At 43.8% G+C, this 23,727-nt stretch overlaps 6 protein-coding genes across 6 annotated transcripts; 5 read left to right on the top strand and 1 right to left on the bottom strand.

Annotated features, from left to right (window-relative positions):
- Positions 1 to 2,438: 2,438 nt before the first annotated feature.
- On the top strand, positions 2,439 to 3,033 carry PHALS_11050 (uncharacterized protein; the record flags this gene model as incomplete). The annotated part of the gene is made up of 2 exons (XM_024726576.1): positions 2,439 to 2,468; positions 2,533 to 3,033. 2 exons carry the CDS (start codon positions 2,439 to 2,441, stop codon positions 3,031 to 3,033), a joined length of 531 nt encoding a protein of 176 aa, XP_024577240.1.
- A 3,738-nt stretch (positions 3,034 to 6,771) lies between these two features.
- PHALS_11049 (uncharacterized protein) lies at positions 6,772 to 7,034 on the bottom strand (the record flags this gene model as incomplete). Its single annotated transcript, XM_024726575.1, has 2 exons — positions 6,772 to 6,924; positions 6,993 to 7,034. The coding sequence occupies 2 exons, from the start codon at positions 7,032 to 7,034 to the stop codon at positions 6,772 to 6,774; spliced, it is 195 nt and encodes a 64-aa protein (XP_024577239.1).
- A 1,239-nt stretch (positions 7,035 to 8,273) lies between these two features.
- On the top strand, positions 8,274 to 9,262 carry PHALS_11048 (cmgc cdk cdc2 protein kinase; the record flags this gene model as incomplete). The annotated part of the gene is made up of 2 exons (XM_024726574.1): positions 8,274 to 9,065; positions 9,125 to 9,262. The coding sequence occupies 2 exons, from the start codon at positions 8,274 to 8,276 to the stop codon at positions 9,260 to 9,262; spliced, it is 930 nt and encodes a 309-aa protein (XP_024577238.1).
- Positions 9,263 to 10,216: 954 nt separating this feature from the next.
- PHALS_11047 (RxLR-like protein) lies at positions 10,217 to 10,918 on the top strand (the record flags this gene model as incomplete). The annotated part of the gene is made up of 1 exon (XM_024726573.1): positions 10,217 to 10,918. One exon carries the CDS (start codon positions 10,217 to 10,219, stop codon positions 10,916 to 10,918), a length of 702 nt encoding a protein of 233 aa, XP_024577237.1.
- A 9,349-nt stretch (positions 10,919 to 20,267) lies between these two features.
- Positions 20,268 to 20,509, top strand: PHALS_11046 (uncharacterized protein; the record flags this gene model as incomplete). The annotated part of the gene is made up of 2 exons (XM_024726572.1): positions 20,268 to 20,314; positions 20,371 to 20,509. The coding sequence occupies 2 exons, from the start codon at positions 20,268 to 20,270 to the stop codon at positions 20,507 to 20,509; spliced, it is 186 nt and encodes a 61-aa protein (XP_024577236.1).
- A 913-nt stretch (positions 20,510 to 21,422) lies between these two features.
- Positions 21,423 to 23,722, top strand: PHALS_11045 (hypothetical protein L915_20236; the record flags this gene model as incomplete). The annotated part of the gene is made up of 5 exons (XM_024726571.1): positions 21,423 to 21,463; positions 21,539 to 21,597; positions 21,650 to 21,690; positions 21,758 to 21,902; positions 21,981 to 23,722. The coding sequence occupies 5 exons, from the start codon at positions 21,423 to 21,425 to the stop codon at positions 23,720 to 23,722; spliced, it is 2,028 nt and encodes a 675-aa protein (XP_024577235.1).
- Between the last annotated feature and the right edge of the window lie 5 nt (positions 23,723 to 23,727).

Below are 23,727 nucleotides of genomic sequence, written 5' to 3'. Positions count from 1 at the left end.
CTACGACATGCTGATGCTATAATAGGGCAACTGAAAGTGTTCTATGCTTAAGTTGAGTAGTTGATGGTGATACAGCAACCAAATTGACGAAAATGCTGCATTTGCTTCATGATTATGCGTTGTGTACAGCAAACGGACGTTTGTTAAACAAGCTCGATTGATACCCAGGACTGAGAGCAACTAATCAATGCCTCTTCATCAAAAGAACGATCAGACCTTTTGTGATGATAATTTTTTATCACTGAGTCCGACTGGCGCGAGGATGGCACTGAGTAAGACCACCAATGTTTTCCTCATTTCTTCATGACGGCACTTTGTTATCTCTGCGACGCAGCTTGGAGTTGAGTTGAAGTCAAATTAAAGTGACGAGGAGTACGAAGAAGGAAAAGATGATCGTGTGAAAAGCAGATGAACTAGAAGTGTACCTCGTCAAGATGGGTGATGTTTGTATGCATAACACGGGAACTGAAAGGCTTTAAGCACGTGGATCCGCTGTCGTAAATTAATAAACCACATATTTATGGACCAGAATCGATGTTCTGGAGGTAGATCAGGTGGTTACGTGCCAGAGAATAACCACGAGAGTTTTTAGAGATCTGACAAATAGCCGCTGTCGGTGTACATTCCAGTCTAGTTGATCGGATATCGGTGATATTCCGTTCGTGCACGGCTTTTGTCCGAAAGACGGCTCATGTGTGAATCGCATTGTTTGCGATGTATGTGTCGCCCACATAACTGCAAATATGATGCCTGATACCAACAGTTTTTTAATCACTGCGACTTCGAGGTAGTTAATTTTATATAGCTTCACCAACAGATGAAGTTCAAATCACGTACAGTGACAATTTGCTGCTTTAAAAGCCGGTTAGATGACGGAATCCCACGTATTTTTTTTGTTCTCAATTTATCGTATGGCAGCATAGATATTATATCTGCGGATAATCTGATTCCAAGGTTGTTAAAAAGAAAAGAGAAATCTTCTCTGGGCCCACGTTAGCGTCTCCTGGTTTGGTTGTGTTACCACATTTTAGCTACCCTGATTTCCTTTAAATACACGAGCGCTACAACCACGAATGTGCAGAATTCTCCGAAAAATCTGGCCTTTCCAAAATGCTCAAGTTATCCACGTCTGATAATCAAGAAGATCGTTTACCAGCTCGATAGGTATATCACCATGTATTAAAGTAATCTTAGCGATCTCGTTAGTACAGTGAAGGTCTGTCGCGAAACCAAGTGGACGTTGAAATTGCGAAAGCTCGTACCAAGGTGAAGAGTCCAAATAGCTAAATTAAAAGGAGGCTGAAACACTTGGAAAGCACTAGAATCAAAAATACTGGTCTGTTTAATACTTCAATTACTGATAAACTAATTCTCAAGGTGGTAAGTACAAGACGTGGTCGCTAACCAACCGCAATCTTATCGCTGACGCTAGCAGCCTAACAGAGCGTGATGTGCGTTAGGCTATTCAGGATCATGGTGTCAACGCTGGTGGCGAGAAAACGAACATGCTTGTGTGGTGATATGTGAGCAAGAGCTCTCTTACGATTGTCTAAAGAGTAATGTACTTAATTCCTCCGCTGCTCACATGTGGATTTAGATATTTCTTTTTAATCAGGCGGTGAAGCCTCGATAACGTGCACTTCTCAGACGATGGTCTTGTGTTAGCGCTTGGAACGGGCGATATTGCCGTTTCGATGATATTCCGTGAGATGAAGAGGGGTTTGGTGACAACGAAGAACTAATTGCGCCAAAGCTTCGGGATGTGCCACACACAGTCACATCGGGTGTAGTGTTCTCTTACCGTTGTCACTAAGGGTCCTGGCACTAATGTAAACTGTAATGTCTGTATGTTGGGAGAAGCACATAGCTCTGTGTGTGGTTAACATTAACTAAATACATTGATTCTATTGGAGGCAATTATCAAGCTAGGAAGATTAAAAGCCTAGTTGCTATAATAATGAATGTCACTTCACCTTTCCTCATCTTTACGGAAGGCAACGACCTGCTGGAAGTGAGCAACACGCAATGAGGCGTGTCAATTGACCTAAACCTGCCTAAGTATGTGTTCGTACACAAACGGGTAATTCCCGCTGCAATTGGTTGCACTAGTGATCATTCCAACGCCGACTACCTCGATAGATTCATCGGTGGATAATGTGGACACCATCGTCCTCGTATCAACAGGGAGACATGTTCGCTCCTAACACACTCGTAATGGGAGTGTGTGGTGAAGCTGCGAGCTTTAATCGGAGGTCACCCGGTCTCCGATATGATCCAATTGGATCAAGAGGCGATCACTCAACGCCTAGCAAAATTTGCTGCGTATGCGCAAGGATTATTGGGATTTTTATCTCAGAACATACTCGCGCCAGCTCTGTCGCCTCCACCACAATTGGTGGTAGCACATTCGATACTATGGAACGTCTCGTGAAGTCAAAATGAAAAGCTTTCGCAAAACGAAGAAGATCGTGCGTTCTGGCAGCGAGAAATTGACATCGCTATCGCAATGCTTTTTTTTCGTGATGACCGCAGTCAAGCGGCCTTCCATCTGGATGGCCGTGCGAAGAATTGTGCGATGACATGAAAAGTCAACCGTTCCAGCTATTTTGCCACATGGCAAGCGTTGGAGATGATCATGGATTCGATGTTCCTTCCACCAAATGTGGCATTTCGACAGCGGTCGGAATTTTGTCATTCCGTCAAGACAGTTTTACATTGAACGACTATGCACAGAAGCTCCGTGAGCTTCGTGCCAGTATGGCAAGCGATCCACAGCCAGAGGCAGTGATGGGTTCTGTGTTTACAGAGGAACTCACTTATGATCCTCCTAAGACTGAAGTTTTCTACCAAAATCTGACGAATCTGGATGATGCAAAATTGATTCCTTTCCGTGAGGAATACTGTCAACGTCAAGCACGAGGTCAATCGGTCGATCCGATGGAAGCGGTGATTGCCACTAGTGAAAATTTAGAATTAATAGATCTTAGTGCGGTGACTGTCTGTAGGCATCAAATTCGCTGTTATGGAAGTTGACAATCTGGTCCCATCCGCCGTGATTGTCCACGTGGGAGACGAACCTCTTAATATGGTTCTCGTCGTATTGGTTCCGAGCCACGTGATACCAATGTCACGCAGCTTTCGGGAAACGCCGGTACCCAGTAGACGCAGAGTGGTTAGCTCGGTAAATATAAACTCTTGTGAGAGTGGCGGTATAATCACTCACGAGGGTCTAGCCTTGAAAGGACCATTGTCTACCTTTAACGCCGAAGTGATCTCCTCGTGGTCACATCGAGTGTAAAGGGTTACGGTCGTCCATTTTAAAGTCTTGATTGACTCTGGCGCGTTTACGCGCGAAAGCAAAGCATTACTGAAAAGAATTTAGCGATTTTGAATGCACTAGATAGAATCAATGGCTTTATCTCAGTGAAGTTGGTCACTGGTGTAGTGGTCACTGCAAAGAAAGTTATGATCTTCAACTGAAGTTTGAAGACTTCAACTCCTCGAGATGAACAAAAATGTTACCTGATTATAGGTATACCGTGGCTCGAGAAGGACAAGCCATGGATCGATTGGCGATCGAAAACGATTGAGAATTGTTCTCCAGGCGTGGGTGAAATTCTTAGGAGTAATTAACAAGAAGCGCTCAAGATCTCGGCAGTCGTGCGCTGTTGGGAATGATCCAGACATCACTGGTTAATGCCATGCAATTGAAATTCCCCTGGTCAGGGAAGATACGGAGTCGTATGGAGTGACTACAGGTGGTCCCTCAGCAAGGGTGTCGACAAATCAAGTGGTGCCCAAAACTGGTCACCTGAAAAGGAATAACGCGTTGGTGAGCATTATGGTTTGCCCAACGGAGAGAGTTTTTAAGAGGGTGATGCAGGTTGTTGCCTTCACTTAAGATGGACGAACGTTGTCAATACGTGTGTACTGAAAGTTCAAAGGAATCGACTGCGGCTGTATATGCCGATATATCAGAAATACAGTGGTTTAATCGAATGGTGGGTCATGATTATAACTGATCACAAAGGTGATTCTACGATCTGTTGTGTGGTTGAGCGCACTCACGTTTAAACGAATCAACTGAATTTTGTGGGACGCAGTACATATTCTTGCCCTCTGAATGAAGTTGAGTACCCGGGTGAGATAGTCTAGCGTACCACTCCATATGATGGAACTGTAACATGCGATTATGCTGGTCCACGTGTTGTGATTTCAACGACCGGTTGCCAAAATATAAGTTCTTTTGGCACCCTTACCGACGATGGAAGAGATGGTGCAGCTTGGGAAAGTCACTTACGATTACTTCTTACTCCACCTTAAGTGTGATGGTATTGCGGAGGTCGTGTTTCTAGAAACAAAGGTCGATTCAGCGGAACTACGCTCACCATCACTTATGGATAAATTGGCTCGCAAAGAATTCTGACAGCGTGTGGAATCACGCAGGGATCTGCTATTTTGAAGAATCTAACTGATCCTTATTATTCACTTGTTATGGAATACAAAGATGACGTCCTTGGCGCGCAGCCGCCCTCTGGCCTTGGCGTTCAATACAAAATTGATCGTGAACCTAGTTAAATGCGTGCAGTGCTTCGACAGTGGTCACTGTCATGTAAGCATATCGATGAAATCCTTGCTTAAATACTAGCTGCTGATTCGTTGAGATAGAGCTAGTGCCCTCACAGCGCGCGACGCAAACCAAATGGTAAATGGAGTGTCGTTTACGTCTATAGCAAGTCGATCTGCAAACGATATCCGCTAAAACGCCAAATTCGCGTAAAGATGTCATCATCTACCGTATGTCCAACTGTACGCAGTTTAGTGTACTTGATTTAGTTGATGGATATTACCAAATCTTGATGAGAGAGGAGGACGTCCCTTCGAGGGCTGTTAGTACTGCACCGTCCGGTATGTTATGAGAGTGAGTGGCTTCTGATGCCACAATACTATCACAATGGCCCAGCAACGTTCAATCGATTGGTCTCTCATCTGTTTCGAACAAAATGTCTCTGCAACGTTCAATCGATTGATCTCTCATCTATTTTGACCACTGCGACGCTTTGCACAGACCAATTTAACAATATTTTTTTTTCATTTGAAGGACGAAGATGGCAGATCTGCCGAAAATATGTTTTTGGACCACCTCCGTGCGGTGCTAGAATGTATGCGTCAAGATTCAATGCAAACGAACCTTGCGAAGGGTATTCTCGGTGCTAACGAAGTACCAATCTTCGGCTGTTATGTAAGTGAACAGCGTTTTCGTGCAGACTCTAAGAAGGTCAAAGCGATCGTGGAGTGGCGAATTCGAAGACATGGGTTAGTTTATCCGATTACCTGCATTGCAACTCGCGTAGCTACGCGGAAATGGTGCGCCCACTATCAACTTGCTGGAGAAGGATGTCTATGGGAATGGTCATGCACTTGTAAAGAAGCATTCACTCAAACTAAATAGGCTTGATGGAAGCACCATTACTTGCTTTTTCAGATTGTACGAAGCCGTAAAGCATGGTGTTTGACGCTTTTGAGTACTTAATCGGGTTTGCATTATTGCAAAAGAACTCAGAAGGAAACGATCGTGTCGTGTCGTTTCAATCGCGACAGCTGAAGCCAACAGAAAAGAACTACCCAGTCCACGACAAGGAGCTTTCTACTAGAATGAGGCACGACTTTGTTTCAAGTTCGAGAATCGGTCAGTAGATGACTTGCACTATATCTGTGCAAGTAGTATCCGGAAGTCATTTTGGGAATGTGTTACTGACCGATCTGCAATAAATTTGATCTCATTGAGATCTTCTCGACAACAAGGCTTTATACTATATGATCTCAAAACGGGCATCTTGTAATCGTTAAATACAAGTTTGTCTAATTTTGGCAAACAGCCCTTTAGAGCGCATACACGAGCATAGCACTCGAGTTTTGGATATGGACTTCATATCCGATTCCTGTGCTCAGCTTGACTATGAACCATATGTCGTCGCGATCATACAGACGTTAAAGCCTTGCTGGTAAGTAAGACAGCCCCCCAACAACCCAATCGAGAACTCACTGCACTGAGGGGGATATCATTGACCTACGTGAGTAGATGGTTAGATCCGGCGATCAAATGAGAGCACTGGATAGGATACACTTGACCATGCTTCATATTCTTATGCAATCGAAGTTTGCGCCACAATTGTTGCATCATTTAGCTTGTTCAAACCATGCGTAACTCGTCATTTACTGCTATCTTCATGATGCGAAAAATAGACGGCAAGAAAGTAATTTTAGTCTCTATCGCTCTGTGCTCTACGCAGAAAAAGAAGAAACACTTTTTATGATAAGTCATGCCTAGATAGTACCTGGTGATAGATCTAGTACAATGTGCATTGTGGTGACGATTATTATGGTATTGGCATGTACGCAATACCTGATTTTAGGAAAAGTTAATATCTGTTGAACTCTGTGGCTAGTCTCGGTCACCACGTTGTCTTTACTAACAGAATAGAAATTGTGTATTGTCCTTGAGGATAGCTGATCCGCCCTGGAACTCAAAATTATTAGGTTATGGACTCACCATAATTAACGAGGAGCCCAGATCTCCCTTTGTAACGATTCGAACGAACCCGGTGATCTCACTGTTTCGTGATTCCGCTGCAATCGTTCCTTGAGGATGCTTCTCACGGTATTCAGAGCTTCTACCATAAAGATGTAAGGCTTACACTCCCTCGTAACGCTGTATAATCACTACACCGTAAGTCATGAATATTTTGCACGGTGGAGTGTTAAATACCGTCATATGTTATTAACACAAAGTCGCAAAACTTTGCATGTGTTTGCCCTGGACACGCTGCTCTTAGCCGCCACAATTCGTCTCAGCTTTGGAGACTGCAGCATCTGGTCGTTTTTATTTGTCGCAGCAGAAGCGACTTCTGAAGACTTCCAGCTCTAAGCTGATTTTATCTGTCTCAAGAATAATTTTCTTTAACTGCGGCTCAAAGCTCGTGCCTTTCGACCTTTGCCCGAAAATTGCTGCTAACTATCGTAGCCAATTCCATGCTCTACATCAAAGCGATTCAAGATTGGATTCTTGACGATAATAGGAGAAACGCTTTAAGCTTTGGCCAGAGGTTGGCTTTGATTCAAAAAAATCCATAGGGAAGACCCAATGTTTTCACTTAACACATTGCTCATGACATTCAAGCCAATATATACCTAAATTGAAATAGTATCTTATATCCAAGTCTTAGACCAAACAGCGTTTCACGCTATCACTGTTAAGACTTTGTTGGGACACTGGAGAAAACCTTTGACGCTACAATTAGCATCCCCTTCAAGAGACGCAAGATTAAGGTATTCACACTTGGCAATGAAATAGCTTCGCATATTTCTTATTCCTCAATGATTGTGCGTCGCACATTGTTGCACGACGCCCTTTGGTCTTCTTCTCGTATATTTTGCAACAAGCTCCCTGCTTGTATTGCCATTCGCTATGGTGATGACGTGATAGCCACCTCACGGTCGTCTTTAGGCATCATCATAAAGGAGATGAGATACTGAAATTTTAATACCATTGACCATACACTCCTAATTTGAATGGTCATGATGCTCTATCGTTGGGCACCTCGTATGCTTTCTTAACTCAAATCAGATGTTCGTGTTCTCGCGCACGGATATGTATATGTACATAATGTTAACCACCCCTCATAATGTATCATTGAGGTCGGCGTACCATGATGGATGTAGCACTATTGCTGTTCGGGATAACACGACATTTACAGCCATTGTTCATACAATATCCAATATAAGGTGCAACGTGGTTCCAAACACTTCCTCGCAACATTAACGAGCCTACAAATCAGCTCACCAGGGCGATCACTCTGCATCTAGGTGATACGGCAATTACATACAGTCACCTTAACAAAGTACATCTGCCGGTCACAACTAAGAACCACAACGAAGCCTGCTTCTTCGAATTGTGAATTACTTTTAGTGCTTCAAATAACAATCGGCATTTTCAATAGAAAATACAGGCATCGAAAGCTCAGTGGCTTTGTACCCATATTCTATTTGACAAACCAGAATTCATAAAAATAATTAAAAATATCGCGTGTCTGATTTTCAATTTCACAAAACACAGCGTCCACGCCTTGTGACGTTGTTTAGTGCACTGATCGTCCCCAGTGTCGCAGTCGTACAATCCGATAGCATCACCGTCTCATTCATATTGCTCGAGCAGTCAAAGTGTAATAAAAACATACTGTTATCTACTTCTAAAGGTACTTTTTCCCTTTTTAATGGAAAACTATCAAAAAGTGGAAAAGGTCGGTGAAGGCACGTACGGCATTGTGTACAAGGCTCGTGATCTGACAACAGGTCGCATTGTGGCGCTTAAAAAGATTCGTCTAGAACCAGATGAAGAAGGTATTCCGTCTACTGCAATGCGTGAAATTTCGCTACTTAAAGAACTGTCGTCACATCCAAATGTTGTGTATCTCTACGATGCTGTGTACCAAAAGAACAAGCTCTACCTTGTATTTGAGTTTGTAGAGCAGGATCTTAAGCGATGTCTTGAGAATCTTCCAGCTCGAATGGAAGTATTTCAAGTTAAAAGCTATTTGTACCAACTTTTAGCTGGTATTGCGTTCTGCCACGCTAATCGAGTGTTACATCGTGATCTCAAGCCACAGAATTTGTTGATTGATCAGTATGGCAATCTCAAACTCGGTGATTTTGGACTTGCGAGAGAGTATGGCGTACCTCTAAGACGTTATACTCATGAAGTTGTGACGCTGTGGTATCGTGCGCCCGAAGTGTTGTTAGGAGCTAAACATTACTCAACACCAGTTGACTCGTGGTCCATTGGTTGTATCTTTGCTGAAATGGTCAACAAACAGCCACTTTTTCCGGGTGACTCAGAGATTGATGAGCTTTTTCGTATCTTTCGTGTGCTTGGTACGCCGAATGAGACTCAGTGGCCTGGAGTCTCGACACTGCCAGATTACAAAACGTCATTTCCACAATGGCGTCCCCAGCCATTATCAAAATTTGTACCACAATTGGATCGCGTTGGTGTGGATTTGCTCTCGGTGAGTTCAAGTGTGTATTGATACCAATGGTCTCTTTGAACTCATTTCGTTTCATGTAGCGTCTCCTGGCATACGATCCTAGTACCCGCATTTCTGCTCGTGCTGCAATGGCACATCCTTGGTTTGCTGATCTGCATCCTCAGTACGCGTCATTTCGCAATCATGGCAATGGCAATGGCACTCAAACATTCTTTTAGCTCCAGGATGATACGTGATGCAGCAAACAAAGGGAATGTGACGGACAATTTTAACAAACAAAACACAAGCAATTAAAGGCAAAGCGTACGTTTTAACATATTAAAAAAGGGCATAATTAACCCATTTGAAAGTATCACAATAGTATATACACAAAAGTCTGATAAAAATAGTAAATGCACAAAAGATTAGATTATCTGACTACTATTGACAATTCTGCACACCACAAAACATATCAAATGACAGCCTGGATAGCATTCTGAGTATATATCGCTCACATTATCTCATAGACACAAGCTGGCACTAGTTATTATATCAGTAATGTGACCACACAGTTTGGATATTAATGGTCTACCAGCCTTCATACCAGAATAATTCAAGTAAGTACCAAAGATGCGTAATCTGAGTATGTGACAGAGATAGCCCACCCATCTAATCCGAACATTATACTTTTACAAGAGCTTAGTATGAAGCTTAGTCCTTGTGGAAACTGCTTCTTTAAAATAAATGATTCCTTGAAGAGATGATTTCCATCGCAAGTATGTACATGTTTTATGAATGGCTTCGTGATGTCTCTACACGGTGGTCGACATGTCACTAAATTATATGCCATTCAACAAGTATTGTTTCAATAACCAAATCGTACGAAAAAGGCATGCTAGACCTCCCAACTATCAAGAAGCATATTATTGTTGTATGTGATTGAAAGGGTTTATGCGTTTCTCCTGTCATGATATATAGTGTTATAAGAGAGAAACTGCATACTCCAAAATTTCGAGAAACGAATATTAAACCAATGTCGTGCCACCCCTTTCATGTAACACTTCTAATACTACCAAACATACGGTGGCCACAGTACTATGTATCTATGTAGCCACCATGAATGGAGTGATTGGATTACAAGTCACTTCTCAATTTGTCCAAAGAATCCGAAAAGCAAACCCAAAGTTTCACTTATGCGTGTCTATATCCTGTCGATTTCGCTCCTCGCTACACTCAACTCAGGTGTTGCACTCAATATGAGAGTAGAAGCACCCCAACACTCAGAGAAAGCCAAGATTGACCATGGCTTCACTCCGACACTCTCTGTAGACATGAACGAAGAACGAGCTTTGAATTGGTCCAATCTAACACTCAAGATGCTAGAAGGATTAATAGAGAAGGCGGAGGACCTTGCTAAAAAACTATCGCATTTCACTTCCGAGTTTCGTGTCATAATGAGTCTCCCTAGTATCAATGGACCTACACCATATCATTTGTTTTCTCACAGTTTTGGGGCTAGTTTAAAGGGAAAAGCATATGAAACTCCCGAATCTGTCTCAGAGCACTTGACCAAAGAGAAAAAAATTCTGAGCGAAATCGATATTCGATCATTGCTCGAAGTCATCGAGGACGAAACCTTGAGAGCAGATACATTAAACGATATGCTGAAGTCGCAAGACGCGACTCCAACTCCAGCAGTGTTCTTGGAAAAGCTGAAATCGGTGCCGAAGTACAAAGACTTTGCCACTGACAAGATGGAAGGTATCTTCAGCAAGTGGAATCCCAAGAATGGTGTCGAAAACGCTTTTGCAGCGTCTCGTGATCCCAAGTTCGAGAGCCTTTACAATCAGGCTCAAGCCAGGGTCCAAGACATAAAAAATGCAGTGAAAAACTGATCGCCTCACTGCATTTACGGAAGAAAGCCAGCAAGAATTTGGTGTTACATTTGCTGTGATGTGCCGAAACTCGAGATAATTTGGTAGGATTACAATAAATCATCTTAATACATTACTTCGTGATTCCTTGATCAAATTCATGTCAAGCTTGCTAGACCGACGAACGTCGTGTGTTAGCGAGAAAGACGACATTACGCGGAACATCAAGCGAGGGTATACACTTTTGTTCAATAGAAGTTGCTACGTAAAACGTGGTCAATCGAAGCGTAAAATACCAAACTACCTACTTCGAGAGACCCAAGGTTAATATATTATAGCAGATTAATGTATTATAGAACGCTGGTCTACATAGTTTAAACGATACCAACAACATGCTGGATTTTGGCTTTGACATTGAGCAAGTCTGATAGCAGCGCTACACAACTAGGCATTGACGCCTGACAAATTGTCCAACAAAAGTTTTACTTCGTCATATACGGCGTTGATTGTCCATCTACCAAACCGGACGAAATGTTCCAGTAACAAGCATCAGATCGATTCAATACTCTGTTTGACAAACGTTACGAAGGATTGGAGAGACAGTAAACAAATTGCAATTGCGATAACTACTCGATAATAATACTAACAATATATTCGGATTTTATGTGATGATTCTAACATACAAGCCAGAGCTAGCTCATTTCATGGCCTAGCGCAGTATGGATGATCGAAAATTACGTTGCAGCTAACAACAAATGGCCATACTCGCTGTGAATACATTGTAAGCGGGTAGAGATGAGATCTTAGTGAGCGCCTGTTTCTTGGGGAACGGCTAGGTCGCCTGTTCTTTTCCCATCAGGCCATAAAATCTCAGGAGGCATCTTGAGATGCTTACTTGTACATTGTTAGTAGCGTTATAGCAGCGGTGCTGCCATAACTCCGTCGCTTAGAGACGCTTGGTTAAGGTTGGTGACCTCTGATCTATACTTAGAACCAGTACGAGTATAGCGGATCGCGATCCACTTACTCCGATAGTAACTACAGCCTTAACCCAAGGCTAATTAACTCTTCCGTCTAAAATGTTAACTGTATTTCTCGGTATTTGTTTTTATTTGCGGCAAAATCGTCTAAATCTTAATTTATAGGTTTACCTATCTATAAAGTAAAACCTAACTAAATGTATAACTACTGGCAGCCACGTACTGACTTCTTGTTTAACTGTAGCCACATCCTTTATACCAGGGCACGTGTAATCCCGTTACGGTAATCGACAAAGTGACCATCGCAAATGCGATTTGGAATCACCTAAAAGTCATCGTCATCAGCATTATTATGCCTAGCTTATTAGCGATGGACCAGCGCCAAACGGTTACTACTTAGCTTATCAGAAGTAATCATCAAGAATGAGCACTTCAGAATCTTACGTCGCTAGATCAGGTGGACACATAGGTGTCTGCTGAGAGATTTCACATCTCAAAGGGCGAGAATACGTCAATTATACCAGATACGAGCAACAGAGAAATTACTATCGACACCAGGACACAAGAAGCCACTGTCATGTAGTGTGCTCGTGTTGAGTTCATTTCACACCTGCTCGGTTCGTGCGGCTATCAGTCCACATGTGCCACGGATCCCACCTTGTCGGGATCTATCAGTTTCAAGACTCCCGAAACTTTGACACTTATGGATATTCACAATTACACCCAGGTGCAATGTGAATGCTGTACAATTGAACGGTATTTTGTTGAATACAATTGTGCCAAATGTGGAAAGTAGTATACAAGATTACAGTACCTATCCAATCAATCCTACTAAAAATATCAGCATGCTAAATTATAAATGGGGACCACACTGGTGTTCTCACTTGTTTGTCGCTATAAGAAAGCGCACAGAAATGACCGCTATACAACTAATGCGTTTGGAGTCTAAATCAACCCTCTAACCGGCACCATACCTCCTCCTCAGAGTAAGACCCCGAGGCAATCGGTGCGCGTCTAGAGGCGTTTTTTACTTGCACCGGGAAACGATACCGAGCACCGAAACAAATGGCGCAGCGATACCCCAGCAAGAGTAAGGGCCTCGTGACTAGCGCTAAAAAATATCTCGGTGATGACACCGAGATGCTTGCTGATGGAAATCGTCACAGTGGCTTTCTGAATCGTGTGATACTCTCCAAACAACTCATGACCTAGCCGTTTCCCAGCTGCGCTAGTCTCGCACTCTTTGCCCTTTTTTATCGGCGGGAAATGTTGGTGCACATCGCTGTGGAACTTACAAAGGTGTCAAGTTCAAGCTGGACCTGGTCCAAGAAGCCCAGTTTGCTCTACTGCAAGCACGAAAAAAATGACTCGACAACTCTTGTCCAAAAGATCACGTCGACCCTTGACCATATAATCACGCCATGATTACGTCTTCAAGTTGTTCGCTGCGCTCTTGTGAAACCTTTACACATCCATGTGTGCAGGCTCTCCACTGACACGAAGAGCAAAAATAGAGCAAGAAAGAGGCTCCGCAAGCGCATTATAAAGTTGTCGTCATCTATCCTCAGGAGTACCACCTGCGCTTGATGCACCAGCGGTATGGAAAGCTGTACATCCGATGAGATGTGTTCCTTAGGTATTTAAAGCTAAAAGTTTTTAGGCGATAACTGATCTGATTTAGAGATTAGGTGTGAAAACACGTCGTATGGCTTGACATGCCAGTCTTGACGAAGCGCTTGCCCGTCATGAGCGTCCTCGCATTTTTGACTTCACGAGTATCAAGCACGACACAGATGTCGAGAATACAGGCCATCCTTCTTCGTCTCTGCTTTTTATAGCTCCGCTCGTCTCCATGAGATAGCCGGGACAAAAATAGACTAAAGGGCTTGCTCACCGCAAATTTGCTACCCATCAATTGGTGGGCGTCGCGCCGGGACGGGTGATATTGTCTTTTCTGTTTGAGATATCAGAGCGAAGAGTGTGCAGGGTTATATGCTGCCACGGCACTTAAGCCCTCGATCCGAAGTGTAACCTCAAGGCCCGTTGGCATTTCGGTAAAGATACTGCTATACCTTGATCAGATATCGGTACCAGCCCGAATGTACCAGTTGGCTCACCAAAGATTCCACATGAAGCGGACCTCTCGTTGCTCATCTAGCAGCGCCGGTGGAGTCTGGACTCGAAAGCTCTTCCGATGTGGCGGAACATCGAGACCGCTTGAAAGTCTAACGTGGGTCTGAAATTGAGATGGACCAGATTTTGGATTTTGTTCCCTGAGCTTTGCTACTACAGTACCTGGTTTAAGACAGCCCCAGTGGTTTAGATATGAGTCGCTGCTTTGAATCTGCGGATCGTTTAGCTACAAGAAATTGCTGGAACGCTTCTCCGTATGCAATGGAGATCATCGCTTCAAACTGGCTCGTAAGAGCGGGATTGTAATTTGGCTTCAGAAATCTCACATAGAGCACCGAATGTAGCGCACTGTATGTGACGCACTTCGAGGTTTCAAAAGTATACATTAGTCCCTTCATCGCCTCGACCAGGCTAATAGCATTACAATTAGCACCAGAAATCAAGGGAAATTGCAGTAATTCTCAGTGTGGCAAAAGAGTAAAAGCCAATGATTTTGCCGCAAAGTGTAGCTAGGCTCATATTAGATCGACGTCCCCTTATCTAAGACCAGATCCACGTCGTGGTCTTTTTAAAGTCACGCATAGATTTGCCAAACCAATTAAGCAAGTTGAGATAAAGCTTGAAGCGGCATGTACTGTACTATTGAAAATGAACCCAATTAGTGGGGGCAATTCGCCTCTTTCATAAAACAAGTGATATGTAAAAAATCCCCCATAACGCGATTATGCGTTCCGTTCGATCATCTACCTGCAGGTGGTCGGATCGGAGCAGTATGAGGTTTTATTCACAGTCTTCTATTGCTGTCTTTACTGCCGCAGCGCAACACTATTTGACATTTTTGAAAAAATAAATGAGGGGTCATGTCTGGTCGGGCCAAGCCACTTCCTCAAGTACATTTGGGACGGAGGCACTAAACAATCTGCGATGGTTTTTTTGCGTGATGTGCTCACAGTCCCTACTTTTAGATAGAGGAACCCAGAAAATAATTTTTTTCGGCGCCACGAAAACACTTTTCGAATTTGGCAAGATCAGCGCATATATTCGAGCACTTCTCGCAAGTGTTTTATCTGATCCTCCGCACGAGTGTAGTTTATTGTAACGCTAAAATAGTATTGTGTATCTTGCCTGAACAGCTGCGTCACCAGACGATATGACGTCGCTGGTGTAGAAGACAGTCAATACGGCTCAACCAGCAAATTTCGAAGTTTCTCCCTAGGTACTCACCGCAGTGAGAGGATTTTACTCACCGTCATCAGGATCTCAATGACACTGAATAAAATGCGAATCATGCTTTTCTGTAGTACATCACTCCTAAAAAATTTGTTTGCGCTAAAACTGTGGCCTCATCAAATCATAGAGAGCGTGGGCATATAAGCCTGCAAAAGTCACGACTTGTCGATTGTCATTCTGACAAAGAAATTTGACTACGGTTGAGGATGATTAATTTCTTTCACCAAACTCACTTCGTAATTTGCGCAGAGGAAAGCGTCGATGACGTCTCATTGTCTTCTTGGAAGGGCTATCACTGCAAGATGCAATATTAGTTTTGAAAATTTAGAGCACCTTCTCGTATTGGGGATAACACGCGTAAGTGTCTGTTGTAACCATGTAGAAGCAAATAAAATTAGCTGTCTCATTCCTCGTACTCAGTGCTTTCCGAGAATCCTTAATGACACGTTTATCCACGACAAACGACGGGTCCAACTCTTTCTCTTGAACCAGCTACACCAATCATGGTAGCCTCATCGTCCTGCAATAACTTGCACATATCGACGATAAAAGAATTTGTCAAGCTCTATAAGACCTGTTTGGGGGGAATAATTTCTCGACACTTACCCGTGGATGTTTACTTTTCCGCACGGCGGGCCTGTCGTATCGTCAGAGCCTGTCTCCACGCACGACTTATAATTGCCCTTCAGCTCCACGCAGCATTCGACATTCAGTAGCTTCTTCTCTCCACCAATTCTGACACAGGAGACAACAGCTCACGTCTGTTCATTCCCGACCACCAGAGATACATTTTGAAGTTGACGACATAAGATCGTTATTTCTTAAAAGATATATACTCTACGACAGCGATAAACAATCGCTCGGTATTAATTTATAGCAAGACTTTGTCCCATTACCGCTTCTGCCTCTCGAGTTCTACTCGAAGCACCAGGAAATATCGTTTTTACCAATGTTGAGCAATGCGACGCGTCTGCTGGGAAGCTATCGTAACTTTATGACCGCGTCAAATGCTTCCTGGGATTGTGACTCGCTGACCAAAGGAGAGAAGTGCGTGGCGCCTAACGTTTTCAACTTTCCGTTGACCCATGGCTCGAGCATTTTCGTCACACCACAACAAGGATCACTACTAAGCTCAAGACTAGATGCCTTTTCACATTGCCAAAGTTTCAAATTTTGCTTTTTCAAGGTTTCGCATAACCTTCGACACGCTAATAAGTGTCCCCGTCACAGGACGCAAGGGTATCGTATAGTATCGTAATTGTCGGCGGGTTTCGCTAGTCGCGCGTAGTACATAAACGCGCGAACACCTGAATCAAACGGTACTTTCCACGCCTGAAACGTTAAACTCAACAACCAGCAATTCTGGGCTGTCTGCTGTGAGTCTCCTATTCCGTAGGGAGCTTCTGCTTTGAGGGCTGTTTTCATCGATCACATAACCCATGAGATGTTTCAATAGGCTACCCTGCGCCTACCAGATCCAACATTTCTTGTCAGCAAGACTTTAATTACAGCGCATGAAACATCTGCGAGTACCGCGGAGCTGCTCAGCAGCTAAGAGACTTCTTTTTACCTTTATACTAAACAACATACTTAAACATGAAGAGCGATGAGCTCAGCCTCCCTTCATTTACTAAATCGGCAGACTTATGTCTTGCACTTCGTTGTATGCATCCCATTGTATCAGTTTCTCAGGAAAAATAGGCACTGCAGGGAATCTACTCGCCTAGATCTTTTACTACAGGTATATAGAGAAGAGATCATGATCACCGACATTAATTGATATTCTCTCATCATATGTAGAGCTTCCAGTGTACAAGCTACACCAAGTAATTTTAACCGATATACCTTGACAACTGCGATATACAGACGCCTTCTTTCTCCGATGCTGTCACAACAGCTTGAAACACAACTCAAGATTGTCCTTACCTTGCTGAAAAAATATTTTTGGTGACCGCGACATATGATCGCTACTATCTTTGTCTCAAAACTTGAAAATTTCGGATCGCGACAAATATTCACTTTATTTCTCCTCGATAAAACATATACCTAAAGACTGCGGTTCACGGCCCCCAGAATTGCTCAAGGCTTCTCAAAACAGCATTACCTTCTACAAATCAATGTTCGGCGACAAAGATTCGTGCACGAGGCAACAGCACTTCTGCTTTCTTACAGAGGCGGGATCATGCTCCTTGAATATCTTCACTTACCAGTCTATCCAGCGCTCATATATGATCAATCGGTGTTAGCAACACCAGATCTTAGAAGCCATTGTTTTAATGACTCAGAGTATGATAACTGAAAGTTTCATCCTCTCAAGCAATACAGCGGTATTTAAAGCTCACCTATACGACGACATGCGTATCCCGGTGCATCGGGGTAGCCGAACATCTGGGTCGATAAATGCTGCGAAAGGAGCAAAAGACATCCCTCAACGCGGGATTTTTGCCCTTGTTTTAACTGAAAGTAGCTAAAAACGTGATGTTCAATATGCGATTTGCCTTCTTTAATGAGGATATATAACACTGACAAATTTGTAACGTATAGCAAGAAGCCCATGTATTAGACGAACATTTTCTATCTCGTGCGTCGTGCACAACATCATGGCACTTCATACAGGTCTCTTTCAAGATCGTATATCATTAGCGTTATGTACACATATATCATATTTGAGTCCGTATTATCAGTTATGGTCCGATCCACTAGGCTTGGCTTATCTTTCCACACGATAAAGTGTAAGGTCGTTACCAGCATCTCAGAGACAAAACGTTGCTAACCATTCTTTAGCTCCCCCCCGCAATCGTGACCAATGTTAGAGTAACTTTACTAGCTACGGAGTGCGAAATTTTCTTGTATGGTCAAGTATCTATCCAAATCTTCAAGAGCTCTTGATGTTGGCTACGTAACAACCCTAGAGTCGGTTAGTCACCAATGGCGCTTTTGCGACTTGGCGACACCAATTAATACTCGCACATTGGACACATACATCACAAAGCTCTAGCGAAATTTGCGAGGCGGCCGGAATCAATTAGTTTGTCGAACCAATGAAATCAGAGCTCAGGTTATTCGGAGGAGTTAGATTGTGGTATCACTAGATTCGAAGTTCTGTTTGTTAGGCCTTAGGCATAAAATGAAACAGATGATGTCCTCCAGCTGGGCCTTTTCAGAGCTGACATGACCCAATACGGGTATTTTTATTGCTGTTTTACCTTGGTGTTTTTTTTTCTTTTCAATATGGCCCTGATATTATGCGTATTTTTATGCAAGTTGATGAATAGCGATGAATAATCAATAAGACACCACGAGCAAGTAGAATGTCAGGTGTTTGTGTGACCGATGAGCCGTTGCCAGACACGCAACTTATGATAATTGCTCCTTGACACACAGTCCAAATCCAGCAAACTTGTTGTCAAATCTCCAAGCGTAGGTACTAGCTACAGTAGATCCATTTGGTACACGTGAGTGAGTTGATGATGGCGATTGTTTGATGAAGTGACACTGAAGGCTTGACTAGTACCAGCAGCTCTGATTGTGAGTAATGATAGATACAGTCAAATCTGTCTCTGCAGCAGTTCTGAGCATACGGACTCCATCGTCTTTGTCTGCACCAATACTAAAGTACCTCTAATTATTCACAATCACGCAAAAGTTTAATGAGTATTTTAATCGTACAAAAAATATTCTACACAATTGCGCAGATGGGTAGGGTAGCGAATTAAAATACGTTACGTGCATCATTACACAAACTCCTCCTTGACAAAAGTTTTGCCAGCATGGCTTGCTGGTGGCCGTCGTTTTGGATCAAGATCCACTTTCGCCTTTTGTTTCAATCGGATAATCAAGGGGTGTGGCGATCTTGCTTGTACCAAATGAAATATGATAACTACTGACCATTTTCAAACAAATGGTCGGACCGAACGCGTTGGTTTGTGATAAATAAGCTCTCTAAGGCACCTGCACAGAGAAGATGTGGTACGGGAACGAGTTGCAGTTTATGAGGATACGTTATACATTCCGTACATGCATTGAGAGGCTACACACCATAATTTTCAAATGACCATTCAACCACCCCACGCCCCCCCTGACATCAACACAAAAGTGAAGCATCTATACCGGGGGGAGGCTTGTCGAGGCGAATCGCTTTGCTGATACCACTTCAATGCAATGTCGAGAACTGGATCTTGATGGGATTAAGCGCCGTCATGGCCTCGATCTAGGATATGCAAAAGCAACATGCAGATGTCAAACGGAGTAAAAAAATCCCGAATCGTCGCAAATAAAAAGTATAGTTGAGTGCGGTTAATCTAACATGCAGTGTTATGACTAAGCTGTGACCCCATTTCATCTGATCGTACACGGTCGCAGCCAAAATGTGTTAAGCTACAAGCTTAATATCTCGAAGAGAATACGAATATATCCAACGTTACACAAGTGATTGTTGTAGTCGTGCTCTTACGGTCTTGAAGCGCTTTGTTGAGGATGAAGCAGCGTATCAGTCATCAGTTGTAGCTGAGCCACTCTCTGCTTTGGAGCAGCAATGCGATTATAAACTGGTTTGCGTACTTCGAACGACGTGTTGTTCCGACAGTGAATCCGAAAATTGGATCCTGCAGCTTTCAGCCAGAAAACCAAGACTATCATGAAAACAAAGATTCTGCCATAACCGAGGAGCTCACGATAGCCAACCACTGATGGGTCTACCAGCACTGATCGATGAAATAGGAGTGGCCGGAATCCATATTGAACAGATTATCGGTCGGCGTGATCACCACAGTTATCTAGGCATCTGGTGAAGTGGATGGGATACATTTATTCTGAGTTCTTCTCAGTTGATATATCACTCCAGCAGAATTGTCCTGACATCGTTGATAGGACTTGACACATTCTTTGTTTGATTCCTAAAGTGATTTTCAAATTGGCTTGTGTAATGAATTCTTCTAGATCGGCTTTGTTCCAACTAGGCATTAGTTGGAGCGTAAAGATGAGCAGGCTCTTCAGAGAAAGAACTTAAGGTAATGAGCACCCACATCATGCTTCGCGCAATGGTGTTTTGGTTACTTAAGCTGACTGAAGCAACGTAATTATTCCACCTGTATGAATATTGGGAATGACACTCTTAGACACATTTGCCAGCATTCAGCAGCAAAACTACGGTTGTTTAAATACAGGCTGTACCCCTGACAAGTGGCAACACGCGAGATCAAAATTTGCATCGGAATTATTAACGATCAATTGTTTTGTTCGAGAACCAAACGGAAAGTTGCACCTTTAGGTGTGGAAGGTCTCCGATGCGGCGTGGCGGACAACTTCTGCTGTATTGCGCTCACAAATACGACGTGGTTGAGCCTGCAAAAAATGCTGTTACTCTTGTGCTTACTGGAAGGCAAAATTGGCTTGTCGAGTCAAGTCCAGTTTAATAATAGCGGACTGAACGTCGTCGTGAGTTTCTCGCTGACGTTTTGCCGTAAAGAAGAGTGCGGAGTCTGTAACTCATGCAGATGTTTGGCGTAGAGAGCAACTCATTCTCGGGGAGCGTCTTTGACGTATGACCCTTGGTGAGGGCATTCGTGTCGGTCGAGACTGCGAAATGACACTATGATCTCTGTCCATCGACTTTCTCATCGCACTATTCGGCCGCGGAGGAATGCGCCGTAATCAGTTGCTTGACATGTCAGTGAGGTTTCTCCCTATGTAGGCTACGCTTGCACTATAAGCTGCAATGGTGGGAGTAAACCTCTCTCGGCTCGGTCGGTGCTCATGGAGCGCTTACTTTTGAGTGACTTTTAAGTAGGCAACAAGAGTAAATCTAATGTTCTTGGTGAAGGAATGTCTAACAGGGTCGTACGATCTCCATAATTGTCGCTATTATCTCGGTTTAAGAGTGAGTATCAAATGGAAAATTATAATTAAGACCATGATTAGAAGTGGTATGATAGGAGTTTGTAAAGAGTTTGCCCTCCAAATGCTCTCAATGACGGACAAATCCATGGCAAATGATGGAGCTTAGCTTCTTCTCTGGGACTGATGATATTACTCTCTTATAACCCCTTCTATGCATTCTCCGAGAATAATTTCTCAAGCTCTACAAGAGCTTCTACTTGACGTAAAGACAAAAGGACGGTATTTCTCCTAACGACTTCCATTACTCCATTCACAGTTGCTTGCGACAATTTTGTAATATCTCAATGCTTTGTACGGTGTTTTCAAATCGTGCCATCACACGGTGGTAATGTATGATTATGGCTAATTTTGACCACTCATATTGCTATCTGGCTCAATACATTTGTGATACCTGAAATAGCGAGAGTCAAGTTCCCCATTCAGTTAAAGATCTCCTAATCATTCCTCATAATAATGATAGTAGGCTTAGTAGGCTTAATGCTGGCTATTGCCACACTGGCGACGACGGTAGAGGCAAAAGATCACTGCACGGCCATCATCGTTGGCGCGAAGGTTCATTCCATTAATTTCCAGCGGCATGACTTTTTTCTTACTATTTGATGCTTCAAATGTACCGTAGACATCAACTACAGGCGCCCCAATGACAACGCATACGAACGACTGTTCGTCCTGCGACTTTCGCATCGCTAAAGTGCCGGCGCAGGAGCATAAAGATGGTGCGCTGCACGAGGTTGTGCTCGCGGCCTCTGGGTACCCTCGATACGGTATAACTAATCAAACTTTTGAAACTTGAGTCAGGAAAGAGTAAAATGTAGCTGATATAATTGATCATACTTGCTCAGTGGGAAAAGCTCGTGGCAAGGTGTATCTCCCCGAGAATTTAGATTCGCGATTTTACAATTGGACCACATCGCCTTCCATCGGTACCATTCCCGAGATATCCCATACATTCGCCTACATTGAAGGCCACTACGGTATCCTTAATGAGCATCAGCTGGCTATTGGCGAAAGTACATGCCCTGCACGATTCTGGACCAAGCCAGTCACGCAAGGAGGCCACGCACTATTTGACGTTTCTGAACTCTCTCGCATTGCAATGCAACGGTCACGAACAGCCCGAGAGGCAATCCAGCTGATGGGAGACTTGGCGGTCCGATACGGATACTACGGTGCCGTTTGGGAAGGTGAGGACGTATACGATGAGGCTGGTGAAGCACTTACAGTGACAGATACCAAAGAGGCGTGGATGTTCCACATTTTGCCAGACGACACGGGCAAGTCGGCAATTTGGGCTGCCCAGCGAGTCTTGGACGACCATATCTGTGGCGTTGCTAATCAATTTGTTATCCGCGAACTAGATCTTAATCGACCATCAGATTTTCTGGCTTCTCCTAATGTACACGACGTGGCTATCCGCAACAATATCTGGAAACCTGACCAGGAAGTACCCTTTGACTTTACTCGTGCTTATGCTCAGCCTCGCAAAGCAACACATCAGTATTACTCAACGCGTCGTATCTGGCGCTTGTTCACGCTAGCTGATCCAGAACTAAAATTGTCCCCAACTACTGATGTGCTTGCATCTGACTATCCATTCTCCGTCAAGCCTGCGTCTTCGTTATCTCCGCGCGACATTATGCGCTTCCAGCGTGATCATTACGAAGGCACGGCATTTGACATGACGACAGGTCCTAAAAGCGGCCCGTACGGGGACCCAGACCGCTACGACCCGTCTCCGAACGGCGATTTGACCAAAGAAGACATTGATCGAGGCCACTTTGAGCGGGCGATCTCTATTTTTCGCGCGAGCTACTCATTTGTATCCATCTTGGACTCGGAGAACTCGGACAACGCATTCCTCTGGTTTGGTCAATGTGCGCCACACGCCACGACGTACACACCTGTGTTTGTGCAGTCCACCGACGTGCCTGATCAACTGTCGCGTGGTTCACTGTATGCATTTGACCGCGAATCGTCGTTCTGGGCTCATGCACTGGTTGGAAATTGGGCTGCGCGCTTCTACTCTTACGCTCATCCATTTGTTGCTCGCGTTCAGAACGAGGTAGAGAGTCATGCTGAAGGCATGCTTCGTAATGTACTGCTCGAAGCTGCACAGCACAAGCAGAAAGGCGGTGTGCCAGCCATGGCGAACTTTCTTACAAAGCAGAGCGAAAGCTTTGCACAACGAGCTCATAATGCCTCGTCAAATCTATTCGAGTACCTGGTTACAGCTTTTCACGATGGTTACCAGGTCTCCAACTTTTACGCCAAACGGCTCACAGTTCAATCGATCTTCTATCCAAAGTGGTGGCTACAACAAGTGGGATTTTTCAATGACTCTAACCAAACCAACGAAAGTGAACCAACCTCAACAAAGGTCGTAACTTCGGCTCCAGCAGAAGCGGACAGAGGAAAAGCGGCCACTGCTACAACTGAGATTACTAATGAGCCACAAAAGTGTTCCGTGTCGTACTTTACGACTACAATCTTTGTGATTCTCTCGGGTCTTGCTGGTCTTTTCCTTGGCCGCAAGTTCCACGGCCCGCTTACGACCAAGAAGCAAGGTTACCGCGTTGTGGAGTAGGTAAA

The sequence above is a fragment of the Plasmopara halstedii genome (genome assembly GCF_900000015.1).
Source record: "Plasmopara halstedii genome assembly, contig: Scaffold_525, whole genome shotgun sequence".
NCBI classification, from domain to species: Eukaryota; Oomycota; class Peronosporomycetes; order Peronosporales; family Peronosporaceae; genus Plasmopara; species Plasmopara halstedii.
This window is presented reverse-complemented; position numbering and strand designations above follow the sequence as displayed.